The sequence below is a fragment of the Lygodium microphyllum genome, chromosome 8, assembly GCF_053477565.2.
Source record: "Lygodium microphyllum isolate KBCC chromosome 8, Lygodium_microphyllum_v1.1.10, whole genome shotgun sequence".
NCBI classification, from domain to species: Eukaryota; Viridiplantae; Streptophyta; class Polypodiopsida; order Schizaeales; family Lygodiaceae; genus Lygodium; species Lygodium microphyllum.
The window spans coordinates 10,372,000-10,388,242 of NC_141142.1; the positions used below are offsets into that span (position 1 = coordinate 10,372,000).

At 39.3% G+C, this 16,243-nt stretch overlaps 1 protein-coding gene across 3 annotated transcripts in view; it reads left to right on the forward strand.

Annotated features, from left to right (window-relative positions):
- The window catches only part of LOC148031961 (putative triglyceride lipase), a 248,498-nt gene that overhangs the window by 23,998 nt on the left and 208,257 nt on the right, over positions 1 to 16,243 (forward strand). For all 3 annotated transcript variants that reach the window (XM_087682557.1, XM_087682558.1, XM_087682556.1), the window contains exon 2: positions 3,112 to 3,170. In XM_087682557.1, the coding sequence (XP_087538683.1) occupies positions 3,112 to 3,170 (59 nt within the window). The remainder of the gene's footprint in view (positions 1 to 3,111; positions 3,171 to 16,243) is intronic.

Here is a 16,243-nt window from a genome sequence, read left to right on the forward strand (position 1 = left end):
CTATGGGTGTAGTGAGCTTACCTCCATGCCGTTTGAGTTACCTCCTCTCCCACACACTCCGGTAGCTCCACGATCCAAGTGTAAGCTTCAAATAAGCTCTATCCTCAAGCTCCACGCTCCAAGCTCCATAGCCGCGAGCAAGAGAAGAGAAGAGAAGAGAAGAGAAGAGGAGAAGATGGAGAGCTTCTCCACCCCACGGTCCCTCACCCTCACACACTCACTCCGTCACACTCTCACACTCCCTCTCTGAAGCACAAGCTCAAGCAAGCAAGAACAAGAAGGAGATGAAGAAGAGGAGAGTCACTTTTTGCCACGCACAAGAATGAGCTTCTCATTCACTTTTCAACTTTATATACAAAACCCTAAATCCCTTTTGGGCGGTCATCCCCTTTTCCCTTTTTTACATGGCCGGCCGTAGCCTAGGCCCTTTTTCCCATTATCCTTCTATCTTCCCAGCTTCCTTTCCACCACCCATCTATATTTACAAATTGCACGGGTGAGAGTTTGGCGCTCCTTGAGTTAAGCCGCGGTGCGCTTGCGCTCTTTTACACGAGTTTTGTCTTGCGCTTTTCTTGGTGCGCCTTTGCCTTTGTCTTTTATTTTAGCTTTCCGGATTTTCCACTGCCTGTCACTTTTTTACAAGATTTCAAGGTGCACCTTTGCATTTTAAAATGCACCTTTCCCCTTTTTGCAGCTGCTTTGTTCTTTTAAGGTTGCCCTTGCGCTTTTGGCATTTTCTCCTCTTCTTTATTCAGTCGAGCTACCTTTTTTCCACCTTTGCCCTGCATCGTTTTTATTTCCTTTTGCTTTCTTCGTGTTGGGGTTAACAAACAAATTGCAGAAGCAACAGAAAAGGGAGAGGAAAAAAGTATAAAGGTTTGTGCTGCACAAAGGGCTGGAGAAAGGAAAAAGGATAGCAGGGAAAGCAGACAAGGATGAAAATGATAAGAGGAGAATTCATTTGGCGTGGAAAATAACAAAAAGGATTCAGTAGATTGATGAGAATAGCAAAGCAGCAGATTGCGACTGCTGTTTTTCCTTTCTGCTTACTTCTTTTACCTTCTCAAGTATGGTATCTCCATGTTAATCTCCATCCAAAAAACAAGCATCTATTTTATTCCTTCTTCAAAGCATAAGTATGTTCCAAAGTTTCTCTTCCACCAGATTCTTTTTGTTCTCCTCTCTCTAGATAGGCCCATGAGGGATATATTGGGATGAGAGTACTCCTAGAGCAGTTCCACATTGCATATTCATCAGCTATGTAATGTTTATTTTTCTATATAGTTAGTTATAGCATTAGGTGACAGCTCTTTTTGGGACTTGGAAAAAGTTCCTCGACTTTCAGATGTAACATTTTGGTCTCATAGGCCAATTGGCCTTTTGTAGACATTAATATAACTTTCTTTCTTTATTTTTCTTTTGTGAAGATAATTGAATTAAGTAGTAAATATTTACATCAGACCATTAGGTCATCAAAGAAACTAACGAAAGTCTACCAAGACTTTAACACAAAGAAATCACACAGAAATGATAGTTAGAGTAGAGTGAACAATAGGCTGCCAGGGAGTAGTGATGTCAGGAAGAACCAGGTTAGCTGACATCATAGAAGAAATTTGCCATAGCACTAAACCTTAAACACGTGCCACATGACCATGGATACCCGATACTGAGTAAACAATAAAGGCATTTTGAGTACGCCAAATATGCCAGAGGGCAGTCCATCTAAGAAAAAGGAGGAGACATGAATAATTAGAATGCAAAGAAGACACAGAGGGCATCTTTTCCATAAGCCATGAACTGGCTGTTATCCGGTGCTGAGTCGCCGAGAATCACACGCGGGAAATAAAACTCCAGATCTGTTAAGCAACCGAGCAAGAGACAAAGAGATGAAAAAATGTCTCATCACATGTGGTGCAGAATACACGATGACCAATAGAGATCTTTCGGGCATGTAGCACCTCCCCAGTTGGAAGACCATCAATTAGTATTCTCCACATGAAGACTTTACCGTGATATGGAATCTTAGACTTCCAAAGCTGAATGAATCTGTCCTGCCACTTCTTTTTGCCATCCCGAATATGCCATAATTTATTAACCTTTCTAGCGACCCATCTCTTGGCCTCCACCATCTAATGATATATCTAGTTAGCAGACCTCGTCTTGAAATCATCAGGAAGCACAAACATCCAATCACGCCATGGATACAATGGCTGTAGTGTAGGCAAAGGAGAGAACCTCTAAAGTTTGACCTGTATGGATGACCGGATGTCACAATATCCACAGGGCACCCAAAAGTGCTGACAAATATGCTGAAAAGATTAAAGACGGGACTTCCCAGGAATCACACCATCAAGAACTGTTTGCAACCCCAAACGAGCCATTCGATTAAACTTGACTCTCTGCAAATCTTTGTCCGGCCAATCCAACAACCTGGAGGAAGCCAGTACTTCACCTTGTAGCGAATTCTTCTCCTTACGAATATTAGGAGGGCGCCAAATTGAAAAACGTAAGATCTCCTGCTAGGATGCAATCAAATGAGAAAGGAGAAAAGTCTGGGAGACCTTAATAGGCCTCGAGGAATTAAGCACATGCCAATAGAAGCATGAATAACCGTGCTACCATGAGAGATGCCAATCTTTTCACTGAAAAATTTAGCAATATTTGACTAAGGATGACTTTGTACACATCTCTCTCTCATGAAAGTGATGTCCTATCTTAATCTCCATTCTTATTAGGAATGATCATGTTTTGGTTTGAAGTACCATGTATGTTTATCTTTAAATTGCAACCCAAGTATATAGACAGACATTCTGATCCTTGTCTTATAGGGATCATGAGTTGTTTGTTTTTTTTGCGGTAAAAAATGTGGCTAATTATATTGCTTATAAGAATTTTATAAAGAGGTACATGTTCTCAACAGTCTAGCTGGAGCTATGAGTTGTTTTTAAGCTTGTTAATTATGAATTTGAAGATTCATATGCATAGCATGATGTTTTCTAGTGATTCTTACTGGATATTGAGGGAAACTTTTCAGATCTGTAGTTTTAGCTTCAGCATTTATGACGTTGTGGGTTTGTTTAGTCATTGAAGACGATTTCTTGTTTTTGACAGGAGAAGTCAGGAACACATGAAACTGATCCGTTTGATTGCAAGACAACAATTCTCTCAGAGTAATTATACTTTTTACTCATGTACTGAAGTGTTGAAAACTTGGATGGGCTGTATAACCAGTCCAAATGTTGTCTTAAGTAAGTACAATTGAGCTGAGGGAATTAATCAGTGCAAAGGCATTACATCAATTTTTATGGAAAATGTTGTTTTCTCTTGAAGAAGCTGTACCATTCCATTGGTTAAACAGCCTGCTTGTGACATCCAAAGGATGGTCTCAGGATATTTAACAAGCACATCTGTTATGCGACAATGGCATTTGATATGACACATTGATATGGGCCAATGACATTGGGAAAGAGAAGAACTTGAGAGAGTTTAGAAGTCAATTAGAGGGGTTTATTGCTCAGGAAATCAAACGTCAACATAAAATTTTGCCCATATTGTGATTTTGAAGAACTTGATAAGACAAGAAAGGATGCATAATCCAGGACATCATATTTGTGCACATATGTTGTAATACTTAAGGAGAAACTCAAAGATACAGGAAGGAATGCAGAAAGTGAGAATTCAAACATTTAAGAAGAAGCACAGTAAAAGAATATGGAAAGAACTTAAGGGTTCCATCTTACCATCACCTTTAGAGATTGAATAACTCAAGGGATAACTTTGAGTTAACCAAGTTTGATGTGGACCACATTCAGATGAGTGGAACTGATCAAGGAGCAAAGAGCAAAAAGTTCAAATAAGGCCAACCTTAAAGATGAATTAAATTATTCAATAGTATCGGGTGCCTGTGGAGGGCAGGTCACCAAAGTAGATGGGATAGCCTAAGCAAACTAATAGGCTTAATAGAATTTTATATTATAGGTGCATAAAGGCAAGGGACGAGGTACTAAGTGGAAGCAAAAAGTTTCAGCTTTGTGAGGATGACATTGTGTCCAAGTCTATTGAGAGTCTGCACTCTTCTTTCTCTTCTGATTTAAAGGCACAATGTTCTCTACTTTGGACTGGGTAATGGAGTTGGCCACCACTCATGAAAAGATGAAGAAAGGGAGGAATGAGGATACTGAAACAAATTACTAGGACAAGGCCAAGTCCAAGTCCTAGAATAGTGAGAGAACTGTTCCCAGCAGGCAGCTTGCGCGAGGGGGGAAAGCCATTGCAGGAGGAGAAATCTGAAAATGTGGTTGATGTGTAAGCAAGATCACAAGTTTCATGAGTGCCCTTAGCAGCAGTGCAACATGACTAGAGTTGTGTATCAGGTAGTTGTGCTTGTATATCTTGGCTTGTGGCTTGGGTAACATGCCGCCTATATTTCCCTTGTACTCAGTGCCCACACACTTGTACACTGTAAGTGGCAGCCCTCCATCACTGTCATCTTTATTCCTTATTCTTTACTACGATAGAATAATAAAGGGAAGGCACATCATACATTCGTGACTGTTGAAAGTTCCCAAACATTAGTCTTGCTCTCTCTTGTTCAAACCTTCATAACTCTTGCTCTTGCTTCTGCTTGTGCTCTTCTCTCTCACTCTTGCTCACCCGTTCAGCTGGTATCAGAGTGGGTATTCGAGGAGCTTTAGCCATTTCACTTCAGCCCCAGAAAGAGAGCTTCAACCCCAGCTTCCATGGCAACCATGCCTTCAATCATCTGAAATAAATATATGCTCCCCACCTTCCCCAACTTGTTCCTCAGCTCTTGGAGGGCCTTTTGTTAGCGTCAAGTGACTTAGGAGGGTCAATAGTAGGAGGAGAAGGCCTCAGATAGCAGCCCACAATTTTTAGCACATTTTTAGGGGCATGTTCTGCTCCTTTACATCAATCATTTGCTCCAGCACTTCTGTTTGGTCGTTATTCAGCTATTGGACACTTCTTTTGGTACTTTTGCTCCATCTTTGGCATCATTCGAGGAAGAAATCATTAGGCATTCACCGTCATTTGTGGATAGACCTGCTGTTCATAGTTTGGGATAGCAAGGATTTGAATATTTATGCTTTATTGATGCTTATTCATTGAAATTTTAATGTTGGATGATGTATTGATGCTTGGGAATGTTGTACGGATTTATTAGAGCTTGTTTTGCTCACCCATTGGAAGGATCTTTGCTGTCATAAACAGTGGACAATGAGCATATGCTTTGAATGTCAGTGCAATGTATGCTTATATGCCATCTAGGAATGCTCTTTGATCATATATATGCTTGATATTACTGGTCATGTATGGACATGCTCTCTTACATCTATATTTGCAGAGGTTGCATGGTCCATTGATCTCTTATTTATGGGCTTGGAGGCTTATGCTTTTTTACATGCTCCCAGATGTATTATTTAGTATCTTTGGGCTTCCGAATGTTATGATATACGTGTATTGAGATTGCTTTGCTCTTGGATAATTTGGTTTGCTTCCAATGGGAGTACTTTTAGATTTTATTGTAGAGGTTGGCTTTTAGAGATTGTGGGAGTCTATCATATATACTCATTGGTTTATGCAAACATTGTTTTTGCAATTACTAATCACTATGTGCTGATCTTCATTTGTTTTTTGGGTACTCGATACTTCCTCATGTTAGACAGGTTGTCAATTATGGATGCATGCTTTGTTATACATTGAGCTTCATTGTTCATGAGCAGTGAGTTGGTTGCAGCTTGGTAGATCACCATGTTGCTTGGAGATCTCCTATGTACAGTTAGCCCATGTACTTTGTTACCCCTTGGTACAAGTTGCATCTATGTATCTAATACCTTTTGATTCTCTGATAGTATTTGGTACTTGGAGTTGTGTACTCTTTATTTGTCACTGCTAATTATGGGAAAATATATGTGATCTTTATGATAAGTAGAGCTTGGCTTCACAATTGTACTGGCTCAAGAAGCTTGTGAAGAAAGGAACTCCTATGTCTACTTATTTGAATGAGTTTCATTCTATTCACAACCAGCTTACATTGAAGAAGACTGTGTTTGATGACAATATTAATTTTATGTTCTTGCTTGTCACTTTCCCCAAGTCATGGGATACTTTTTGTACTATCATAAGTACTAATGCTCTTGACGGTAGCTTTACATGCTCAGATGTATAGGGATCTTTACTCATTGAAGAGGTTAATATGAAGAATGTTGATGTAGTCCGTGTCTCCTATGCTTTTATAGTTCGAGACAGGAATGATGCTAGAGGCAGCTATGACTGTCGTGGTGGAGATCCACATCAGAATAGGTCTAAGTTTGAATCTTGTGGGTAGGCTCATAGTTAATCCCATAGTTCAAAGTCTTTGCTTACATGTCATTATTGCAGGCAACAATGACACATACGGCTGCACTGCTATAAGATGTGCCAGGATAGACGTGATAAAGGCAAATGAAAAATGCAGGATAATGGTAAATTAGTGGATGATCAGCGCATCACTAAATCCACTGTCAAGATTGAAGAGATTAGTACATCAAAGTATAGTTCAGATGACTATATATTGGTTGCTTATTCACTTCTTGCTACATAGTTGTTTGATGATTAGTTCTCATTCTCTTAGTGTCGGTTACTTGATTCAGGGGACTTTTTTTCATATGACCCTGCATCGCAATTGGCTTATTAGCTATCGTACCATTTCAAATTTTGTATGATATGGAGATGATCATGTATGTGACATTATTGGTACCAGCGGTATTCGCTTGCAGTTTCTTATACGTACTTCTCTTATTTTGCATGATGTACGCCATGTCTCGACTTTGACAAAAAGTCTTATTTCTCCTGGACAATTGGATGATGCTCGTTATCATGTCTTTTTTGATAGTTCTTCTTGGAAGATTACTTGTGGCAACCTCATTTTGCCAGAGGTGCCAAAGTTGGCAGTCTCTATCTCTTGAAAGAAATGAAAAATTTGACTCGCTTGCAGTATCTTATTTTTGTTTTGGTTCTTATGATCATTGCTTATAAAGTAGGCAGACTCGTAATGCTCATAAGAAGTCTATTGGCTCTCTGCACATGGGTGAGTTGTTGGCTCTTGTTTATTCTGATGTTTGTGATCCCATGCCCTATTAGTCTTTGAGTTGTGCTAAGTATTTTGTTATATTTATTGATGATTTTTCACATAAAGTCTAAGCCTATTTTATAAAGCAGAAATAAAATGTTTAGCTACTTTTTAGCCCTTTGTTGTTTTGGTTGAGAACCTTCTGGGCATAGACTGAAATACCTAAGATTAGATAATGGGGTAATGTATCATGTGCTTTTGAGCAAGTTGTGATGATTGGGGTATTAAGCATTAGTTGACCACTCCTTATACCCCACCCTAGAATGGTATTGTCGAGTGCATGAATAGGCCATTCAGGAGAGCATCCACAATATGCTTAGTCATGTAGGCTTATCCTAACATTTTGGGCTAAGGCAGTTAAGACTATAGTTCATTTGATTAACCGATCCCCATGCACTGCTCTTAGTGATAGAGTTGCAAAGAAGGTATAGTTTGGTAAACCTCATTCATATGTATACTTGAGAGTCTTTAGATGCGAGACATTCTGCTATATTTTCTAAGACAAGCATAACAAGTTGGATCCAAAGTTTGTCAAATGCATTTTTCTTGGATATGGTGGTGCAGGTGAGATGGGCTATCATATTTGGGGTCTGCAGGCTAGTAAAGTTATTTGTAACCATGATATTATGTTTCATGAGAATAAGATGCATAAGAGACTTGAGTAAGTGATTGAGGTGGTTAGGGTGATCTTTGGGGATGAACCTCTTGTTGCTGTATAGCCAGCCCCTACTAGACAGCTTGCAGTTGTTGTTGATGCTTTAGTGGCATATTCATATGAAGGTGGAAGAACCATATTCCATATGCAAAGTAAGAGAACACAATATTATTATCAATTGAGTTCAAGACAAAAAGTTAAGAGATGAAAGAAAAAAGCACATTGATCTCTTATGATGGAGAGAGCATATTCATTAATAGTGAACCACCTAAATTTCATATACTTCATGACAAAATCATGTTAATTAAGAGAAAAATAATGCTTTGCCTAGATATTATAATGGTATGCATTCTCAACAAGAAACAAAGATTCACAAGGAAAGGTAAATGCTTTATCAGAACCATTATGCTCATGGAGGAAAAACATAGATAGGAAGTAAGTAAGTCAAGAGTATTGAAGGTACAAACATAGAATCATAAAAAGGAGAGTTAAAAAAAAATGATTATCTGGCTAAATTGGAAGCTTCAATGGCATGCTAGATTTATTTTTAAACAAAGATAATTCAAAAGCCCTGAAAATAGGCAACTTCAAGCGAAGCCCTCATTCATAAACTTGGATGTAACTGTCACTTCTCTTGTGTATTGGTATGGTAATCTCTCGTGTGTGGTGACATAAGGACCTTGAATACATATCACCCTTTGCAATCTTTGTTGATTTAAATGAGCTTTAAATGATGGCCAAAGACACATGTAGAGAAGAGCACAAGCTCAACTACCAAGACCCACGGACCACTTATTGTTCAAGAGTTTCAAGCGAGCACTAATGGCTACCTCTCATATAGCCGACGTGCTATCTTTCTCTACAAGCGTAGTGAGCTTACCTTGATGCCCGATCGAGTTGCTTCTTGTCTCAAGCACTCCAATAGCTCCATGATTCTTGATGCAAGCTCAAGCATCCTCAAGCCTCCACCTCTAAGCTCCATCCTCCATAGCCACATATGTGAGTTCCACCTATGGTGCAAGATTATATTGATGTTGGAAAGAGAGGATAGCCAGTTTTGTAACACTCTACTAGAGTCTCATGTCCTCTTGATCGTTATGAGCCCTCTATGGATTATGTTATGGTGGAAGATTCTGCTGAGCCCCTTACATTTGAGAAGGCTATGCATAGAGGTGATAGTTCTTCTTGGAATAGGGCTATGCAGTGTGAGTTTGAATCACTGCAGAAAAGCCATACATGGGATTTGGTTTCCTTACCTAGTGTAAAATATGTATTGCCATGCAAGTGGGTGTAAGCCAAAGAGCACCCTTGGTCGTCTGAAGCCAGCATATTATTTGGTCGCAAAGGGTTTTAAATAAAAAAAGGAAATTGGTTTTGAAGATATCTTCCCTTTTATGGTGAAAATGACTACCCTTTGCTTGGTTTTGGCCTTGGTTGCACAATTAGATCTGGACTTGTATTAGATGGATGTTAAGATGGATTTTTAGCATGGAGGTCTACATGAGAATATTTATATGTAATAACCTAAGGGCTTGAGAAGGGCAGGAACACCTAGTGTGCAAGTTTAGGAAAAGTCTCTATGGACTTAAGCAGACACGTAAGGAATGGTATGATAAGTTTAATGTCTTTATACATTCATAGTCTTATTTCCGCAGTGCTATAGACTTGTGTCTCTACATGAAGAAGGCCTGTGATGGTAGCCTTATTATTCTAGTATTCTATGTTGATGATATGTTGATTGTTTGGAGTACTCATGATAAGTTGGATGCCATAAAGACTCAACTCAAGATGAGCTTTGAGATGAAGGACATGGAGTAGGCAAATGGTCCCTAGCTAGATGATGAGAAGGACGAGATCGCAAAGACTCTATATACATCCATAGCGTGGGCAGCTTGATGTATGCCATGATAGCCACTAGACCTGACATAGCATTTGTAGTGGGAGTTGTGGCTCATTACATGGTGCCACTTGGCGAGCTACATTGGGATGCTGTGAAGGGTATCATGAGATACCTTTAGGGCATTGCAGACTTGTGCCTTTGCTATGGTAGCTAGGATACTGGAGTCGTGGGTTACATTGGTCCCATCAGCTATCGCCAACAATCAGACTGTCTCTTACTACTTGTGTTTGACTCTCATTAGCCAGGTGACACTCCACAATGCCCTTTCTCAACATTAGGCGACCTATTGGAGCTTGCATTTGGCTCTCCCCTTTGCAGATGACAGCTGGTTGTGATCATTCTCCTCTAGGCGGTAGCTCTATTGCTGCATTTATAGCTTCCTGCTACTGCTCTCTGCTCCATGCATCATCCTTGTTGTCACCTCTGTCTTTTGACTGTTGGTGATCAGCGTTTGGTGTTTTCCTCATCTTCCACACTCCGACTGGTGGTCACAAGACTTGGGATTTGTCTTTAGTGGACGTCACTCTTTGACATTGCATTGCTTTGCCCTTGGACATTCTGTTTACTCTTACATTCATTTATAGCATTTATTCACTTCAGAGTTTCTTCTCTCTGTGTTTGAGTTTTGAGTTTAGGGTTTAGGTTTTAGGGCTTATGCGCTTCATTGATCATAGGATTAGCAAAAGAGAGCAACTGATCGTCATAGGTGTGCTTTGTACTTTGCAGAGGGTGATTATGTATTGCTGCGATTTGAAAAGGCACAGCTGAAAAAGATGAAGGGCAAAGAACAATTGTATCCAAAGCTGTCAATGAGATACTATGGGCCATTTCAAGTGTTGGAGAGGATCAATGATGGATGCTATAGGCTGAAATTGTCTCCACATTGGTGGATACACAATGCCTTTCATGTGAGCTTGCTTAGACCTTTTCATGGAGATGTGCCAAAGGATATATCTACTGAAATTCAGCCGGAGGTTGAAGAGCTCGATGAAATACTGGTACTAGAGCAGATTTTGGCACACAAAGAGAGGAAGATAAAGGGTAAGGTTCCAGAAGGTACTTGGTGAAGTTTCAGAATTATTCACTAATGGATGCCAAATGGATGGAGGAGGACGACTTGGCAGACCATCCTCAGTTGTTGCAACTTTATCTTGATGCTTTCCAATTAGAGCCAACTTTAGTTCGGGCTCAATTAGGTTCAGCAGAGTAGAGGTCTAGAGTATTACGTAATACTTGTGAGGGAGCTAGCACCCCCGCTCCTCAGTAATGGACAACTCTAGAAGTAGTGGATCTCGAATGTATTCAGTATACATTTAGGATACTATAGTTGAACAATATGTTTGCCAGGAGATTACTATTCAGTGTACTACTAGTCACTATGTCTGATATGGTTTTCACTGCAGCTCTGAAACTGTATATTTGCATCCGTTATGCTCGGTGTGTAATCATTTATGCTTGGTATGGCATTGGTTATGCTTGGTGTAGCATTGGTTAATGATCATCGGTGGCTGATTATCAAAAGTTGGTTTTCAACGTATGATCATTAATATTTAGTGGTACTCAGCTGGTTTTGTGGACAGCAACATGTCTTATGATGCCATTGATGTTTCAGCCATGGTTTATGCTTGGTTTTTGCTATACTATGATTTGGTTTTTCCAAATGAGTTGAGCTCATGAGAAATGGACATGTCATGTGATAATCTGGCAATGTTTTTGAGATTCTTTGTGAGTTTTATGTTATGTTATGTTGGCTGGTAATTTTCAACATATGTTGGGCATATGGAATGGTTGAACAGTAGTGGGCAATGTTGTGTTGACTATGATGCCCTAGGGAAATTCCAGTGTAGTACTTTGCTTTTGCTGCATTTGGCAATGCAATTGAGGACGATTGTAAGGATTTCAAGGGGGAGGGCTGTCATGAAGACATATATTTTTGAACCTCACTTAACATGTAGATTAATTTTTAATCACATGATTAAGTAAATGCTGCACATGTGAGGTGCAACTGGGTTTAGGGTAAATTTATGAGCCCGAGACTTGAGAAAATCATGGGATGTCAAAGGCAAAAGTTGCTATAAGTTATGTTGCACATGTACTTGATGGTATCTAGTGTCAATTGTTGGCCTAGGTTATTCATTTGGCCATAAGTGTTAGTTGGTGACACTAGAGATGTGGCGTTTAATGGTATCTAACACCGATCTAATGGTCAAAGATGACACAGAGAGACTCGGGAGTGGAAGATACCTAGCCAATTTAATTATTAGCCAGTCAGATTATTTTTCTGGGCACCAAAATAGTTATTAGATTAATTTTCAATAATTAAAGGCTGAAATTAATATTTAATGATGGATAATGTTGGAAAAACCATTTGGGAAGGTTGCCACTTGGAAAACTTGCCCATACACGCTGATAAAAGACTGAAGAAGAGGAAAAACGAGATCATTCTTACTGTAGCAAATGTGGGAGAGCTGTGAGCAACCATGGCTAGCATATTTTCAGCAATTGCAGCGAGCCATGAGTGAGTTTTGAGGAGGCAATTGCAAATTCAAACCCTCGATAGCTGGGCGATTGCATCCAGGTAAAAGGTGACAGCTGATTTTGATGTCTCAACTATAGGTGACAACATTTAATGCTGTTGTGGCAGGGCAGCAGTTGCATTTGACTGATTTTCAGTCATTCTTTGCGACAAAACTCCCTATCGCTTGCCAAAGTTTGAAAGGGAAGAGGTGGAGCGACAAGTCAAAGAGTTGCTGCAAATGGGTTTAATTCAGCTAACTCAATCTCCGTTTGCCTCTCCCGTGCTCTTAGTTAAGAAGAAGGATGGATCTTTTCGCATGTGCATTGATTATAGGGAGTTAAACAAGTCCATGGTAAATAATAGATACCCAATTCCACGCATTGATGACCTTTTGGATGAGCTTAAAGATGCAAAGGTCTTTACCAAGATTAATCTTCATTCGGGTTATCACCAAATTAGAATGAAGGAAGGAGATGAGTATAAAACAGTCTTTAGGGCTGAAAGAGGGTTATACCACTTTTTGGTCATGCCATTTGGGCTTTCAAATGCGGCCACTACTTTTCAAGCTCTCATGAATAAAATATTGCAGCCTTTCTTGTTCAAAACAGTTTTTGTATTCTTTGACGATATCCTCATTTATAGCAAATCCAAGTAGGAGCATTTGATGCATGTACGAGAGGTCTTTGACATATTAAGAAGACACACACTCTTTGCCAAAATGTCAAAGTTTTCTTTCATGGAAGATGAAGTGGAATACTTGGGTTACATTGTAGGAGAGCAAGGCATTCGAGTGGATCCCAACAAAGTGAAATGTGTTAAAGAGTAGCCTACTCCTACGAATTCTACTTCTTTGAGGGGTTTCCTTGGATTGTCTTCCTTCTATGGGAGGTTTATAAAAAATTATGCTCATGTGACGGCTCCTTTGATTGATAGGCTGAAGAAAGAGGCTTTCTTTTGGGACTCCATAGTAGCCGACAAGAGTTTCAATGAACTGAAATCTCTCTTAGTTTCAACACCTATTCTTGTATGCCTGGATTTCTCTAAGGAATTCATTAAATGTGCGAATGCTAGTGGAAGAGGAGTTGGGGCTGTTCTATATCAAGACCATGGAGTTATAGCCTATGAAAGTCGCAAGCTTGATGATAAGGAGCATCAACTACATGTCTATGAACAAGAGATGTTGGCAATTTTGCATGCTATTAAAAAATGGCATCACCATATATATGGCAGCCATTTCAAGGTTAAAAGCGATTACCGTGTATTGAAATATTTCCTTTCTCAACCAAATTTGTCTCCTTAACAAAGGAGGTGGCTAGCTACTCTTCAAAGCTACGATTTTAAAATATCCTATATGACTGGAAAAGATAATATTGTGGTAGATGCTTTATCAAGAATGTGGGCATGTTTCATCTCTACAATTTCAATTGTGCATAAGGATTGGATATATGATATCCAAGAAGAGTATTTCTTGATGAGCAAACATCAAAGATAATGAAGGAATTTCAGCAAGGCAAAGGAGAAGAGTATCCCAATTTTAAATAGTATAACGGTCTTTTATGGTATCATGGTAGAGTCTACTTGACACCACAATCTTATTTCAAAGACCGTATCTTGCATGAGATGCACTCTTCGCCTTTAGTGGGACACCATGGATTGTTCAAAACATTTGACAATATCCATAAGAGCTTCTATTGGAAGGCCATTTGGAGGGATGTCAAGGATTATGTTATTCAATGTATTCCGTGTCAACAAAATAAGGACTCCTCTCTTCTACCTGACGACTAACTTCAGCCACTCTCTATTCCTCGGCAAGTGGACTGATATTACGATGGGTTTTATTGTGGGATTACCTACAACTAAGCATGGGTGGAATAGCATTTATGTGGTGGTAGACCGGTTGACTAAATCAACTCATTTCATCCCTACTAAGGCTCAATTTACAGCAAAGCAAGTGACTGAATAATTTATGGAATGTATTTTTAAACTCCATAGTATGCATCGTGATACATGGGAAGTTTTTAGACGAGCTTATTGACTTCTATGCAAACAATTTTGACTCCTAGCAAAGCATATCATTCCCAAACGGAGCGTACCAATAAATTGTTGGAAGTCTACCTTTGACATTTTTGCCATGACACTCAAGCTTCGTGGGATCATTGGCTACATCTTGTTGAATTTTGTTATAATAACACTCATCATATGAGCATTGGCATGTCACCATTTGAAGCGCTTTATGGATATAAAGTGCAGATATCTTCATCTCTCTTTCATGAAGATGTGAATCCATAAGCCAAGGTTGAAGTTGAGAAAATGGAAGCTCTTTTACATCAATGCAAAGAAAAGATTAGAAAGACACAAGATATTATGAAGGCTTATGCTGATGAAAAGAGGAGGCCTTTGGAGTTTGAAGAAGGAGATTGGGTATTTCTCAAAGTGTCTAAATCTAGGTATTCTTCTCTCAAAGGCGGTCATAATAAGTTGGCTCATTGTTACTATGGGCCTTATCAAATCCTTAAACGAGTTGGCGAGCTTGCATACAAGCTCGATTTGCCTTCTTTAACAAGGATTCATTCTACCTTCCATGTTTTCCAACTTACGAAATATGTGGGTCCAGCCATGAAGGTTTTAGAGGAGTTACCTCCCATAGATGAAGATGGTCTCATCATTTATGAGCCCGAAAAGATTATTGGCAAAAGAGAAAAGGTTTTAAGGAACCGTTCACTATTGGAATACCTTATTAAATGGCGAGGTTTGCCCATGGAGGAGTCTACTTGGAAACCATTATCATACCTTGATTCTTTTCCATGGCTTTTGCAGGAAACAGAGTAAAATCTGAATAGGATAGCTTGCTGTATAAAAATTCTGACATAAAAATAATTGCTCTATTGTCATAAAAATTGGATTTTTATGGCATTAAATGGCAAGGTTTGCCCATGGAGGAGTCTACTTGGAAACCATTATCATACCTTGATTCTTTTCCATGGCTTTTGCAGGAAACGGAGTAAAATCTAAACAGGATAGCTTGCTGTATAAAAATTCTGTCATAAAAATAATTGCTCTACTGTCATCAAAATTGAATTTTTATGGCATCGCTGGATACTAGGGATTACCCTCTACATTTCTATAGCTCATACATGGTGATTGGAAATTTTTTCAAGTTATGGCCATTCTTGTGCAGCAGCCTGTTTTGGACAGTTCCAGCAGTATACTCAGATTTCATTCTTGTACTTCATAGACATATGAGATCTTCTTCAACTTGGAGTTTCATTTCAGTATGGATCCATTACTTACAAAGCTATCCTTGTAATCTTTCCTTGTAAATTGTTCCAATTCTAGCTTTGAGGACAAAACTCTTTTAGGCCGAGATGGCTTGTAATAAAGCATAAATGCCTTAGCCTAGGGTTTAGTATAAAAGGTGGAGATGTAACATGTGAAGGATCTTTTTTCCATTTTGAAGAATACAAGATTTGAGGTTTTCTTTCTCCCACCATCTAAGAGGGTGCATACTCTTAGTCACCACGATCATGGGGTGTATACCATGTCCCACCTTGGCATGAGGTGAGTATTCATGTTGTAACATTCATCTATGATTCTTAGCCTTCCATGGCAATATAATTTCATACCTAACCACCTTGGCTATGGTTTATTGGCACATATGGTGTATTTCTTGTATTTTCAGTTATTTTACTTGTGAAAATTAGCTATTTTACAATCTTCCACCTAGAAAACCAAAGCAGACTACTATGACTACCTTGGTTGGCTAGTCTAGTGGGGCTATGCCTCCCATTGTTGCACCATTTGCTCCATTTTCCCTAGTGGCCTACTGGACATGTGGTACGTGGATAGCCTTAGCAGCCTATGTCCTTTACTACTCCTGAAGGATTAGCTGATTGGACTACTAGTGGCTTTTCTACTATTGCACTTTATGCATCCATTCCTAGGGCATCTAGTGCACTTTCTAGGATCACTTCACCATCTCGTTAGGCGTTTCATTGGCAGAGTCGTGCTAGTGGACATACATGATGGTGGCCCTACATTTAG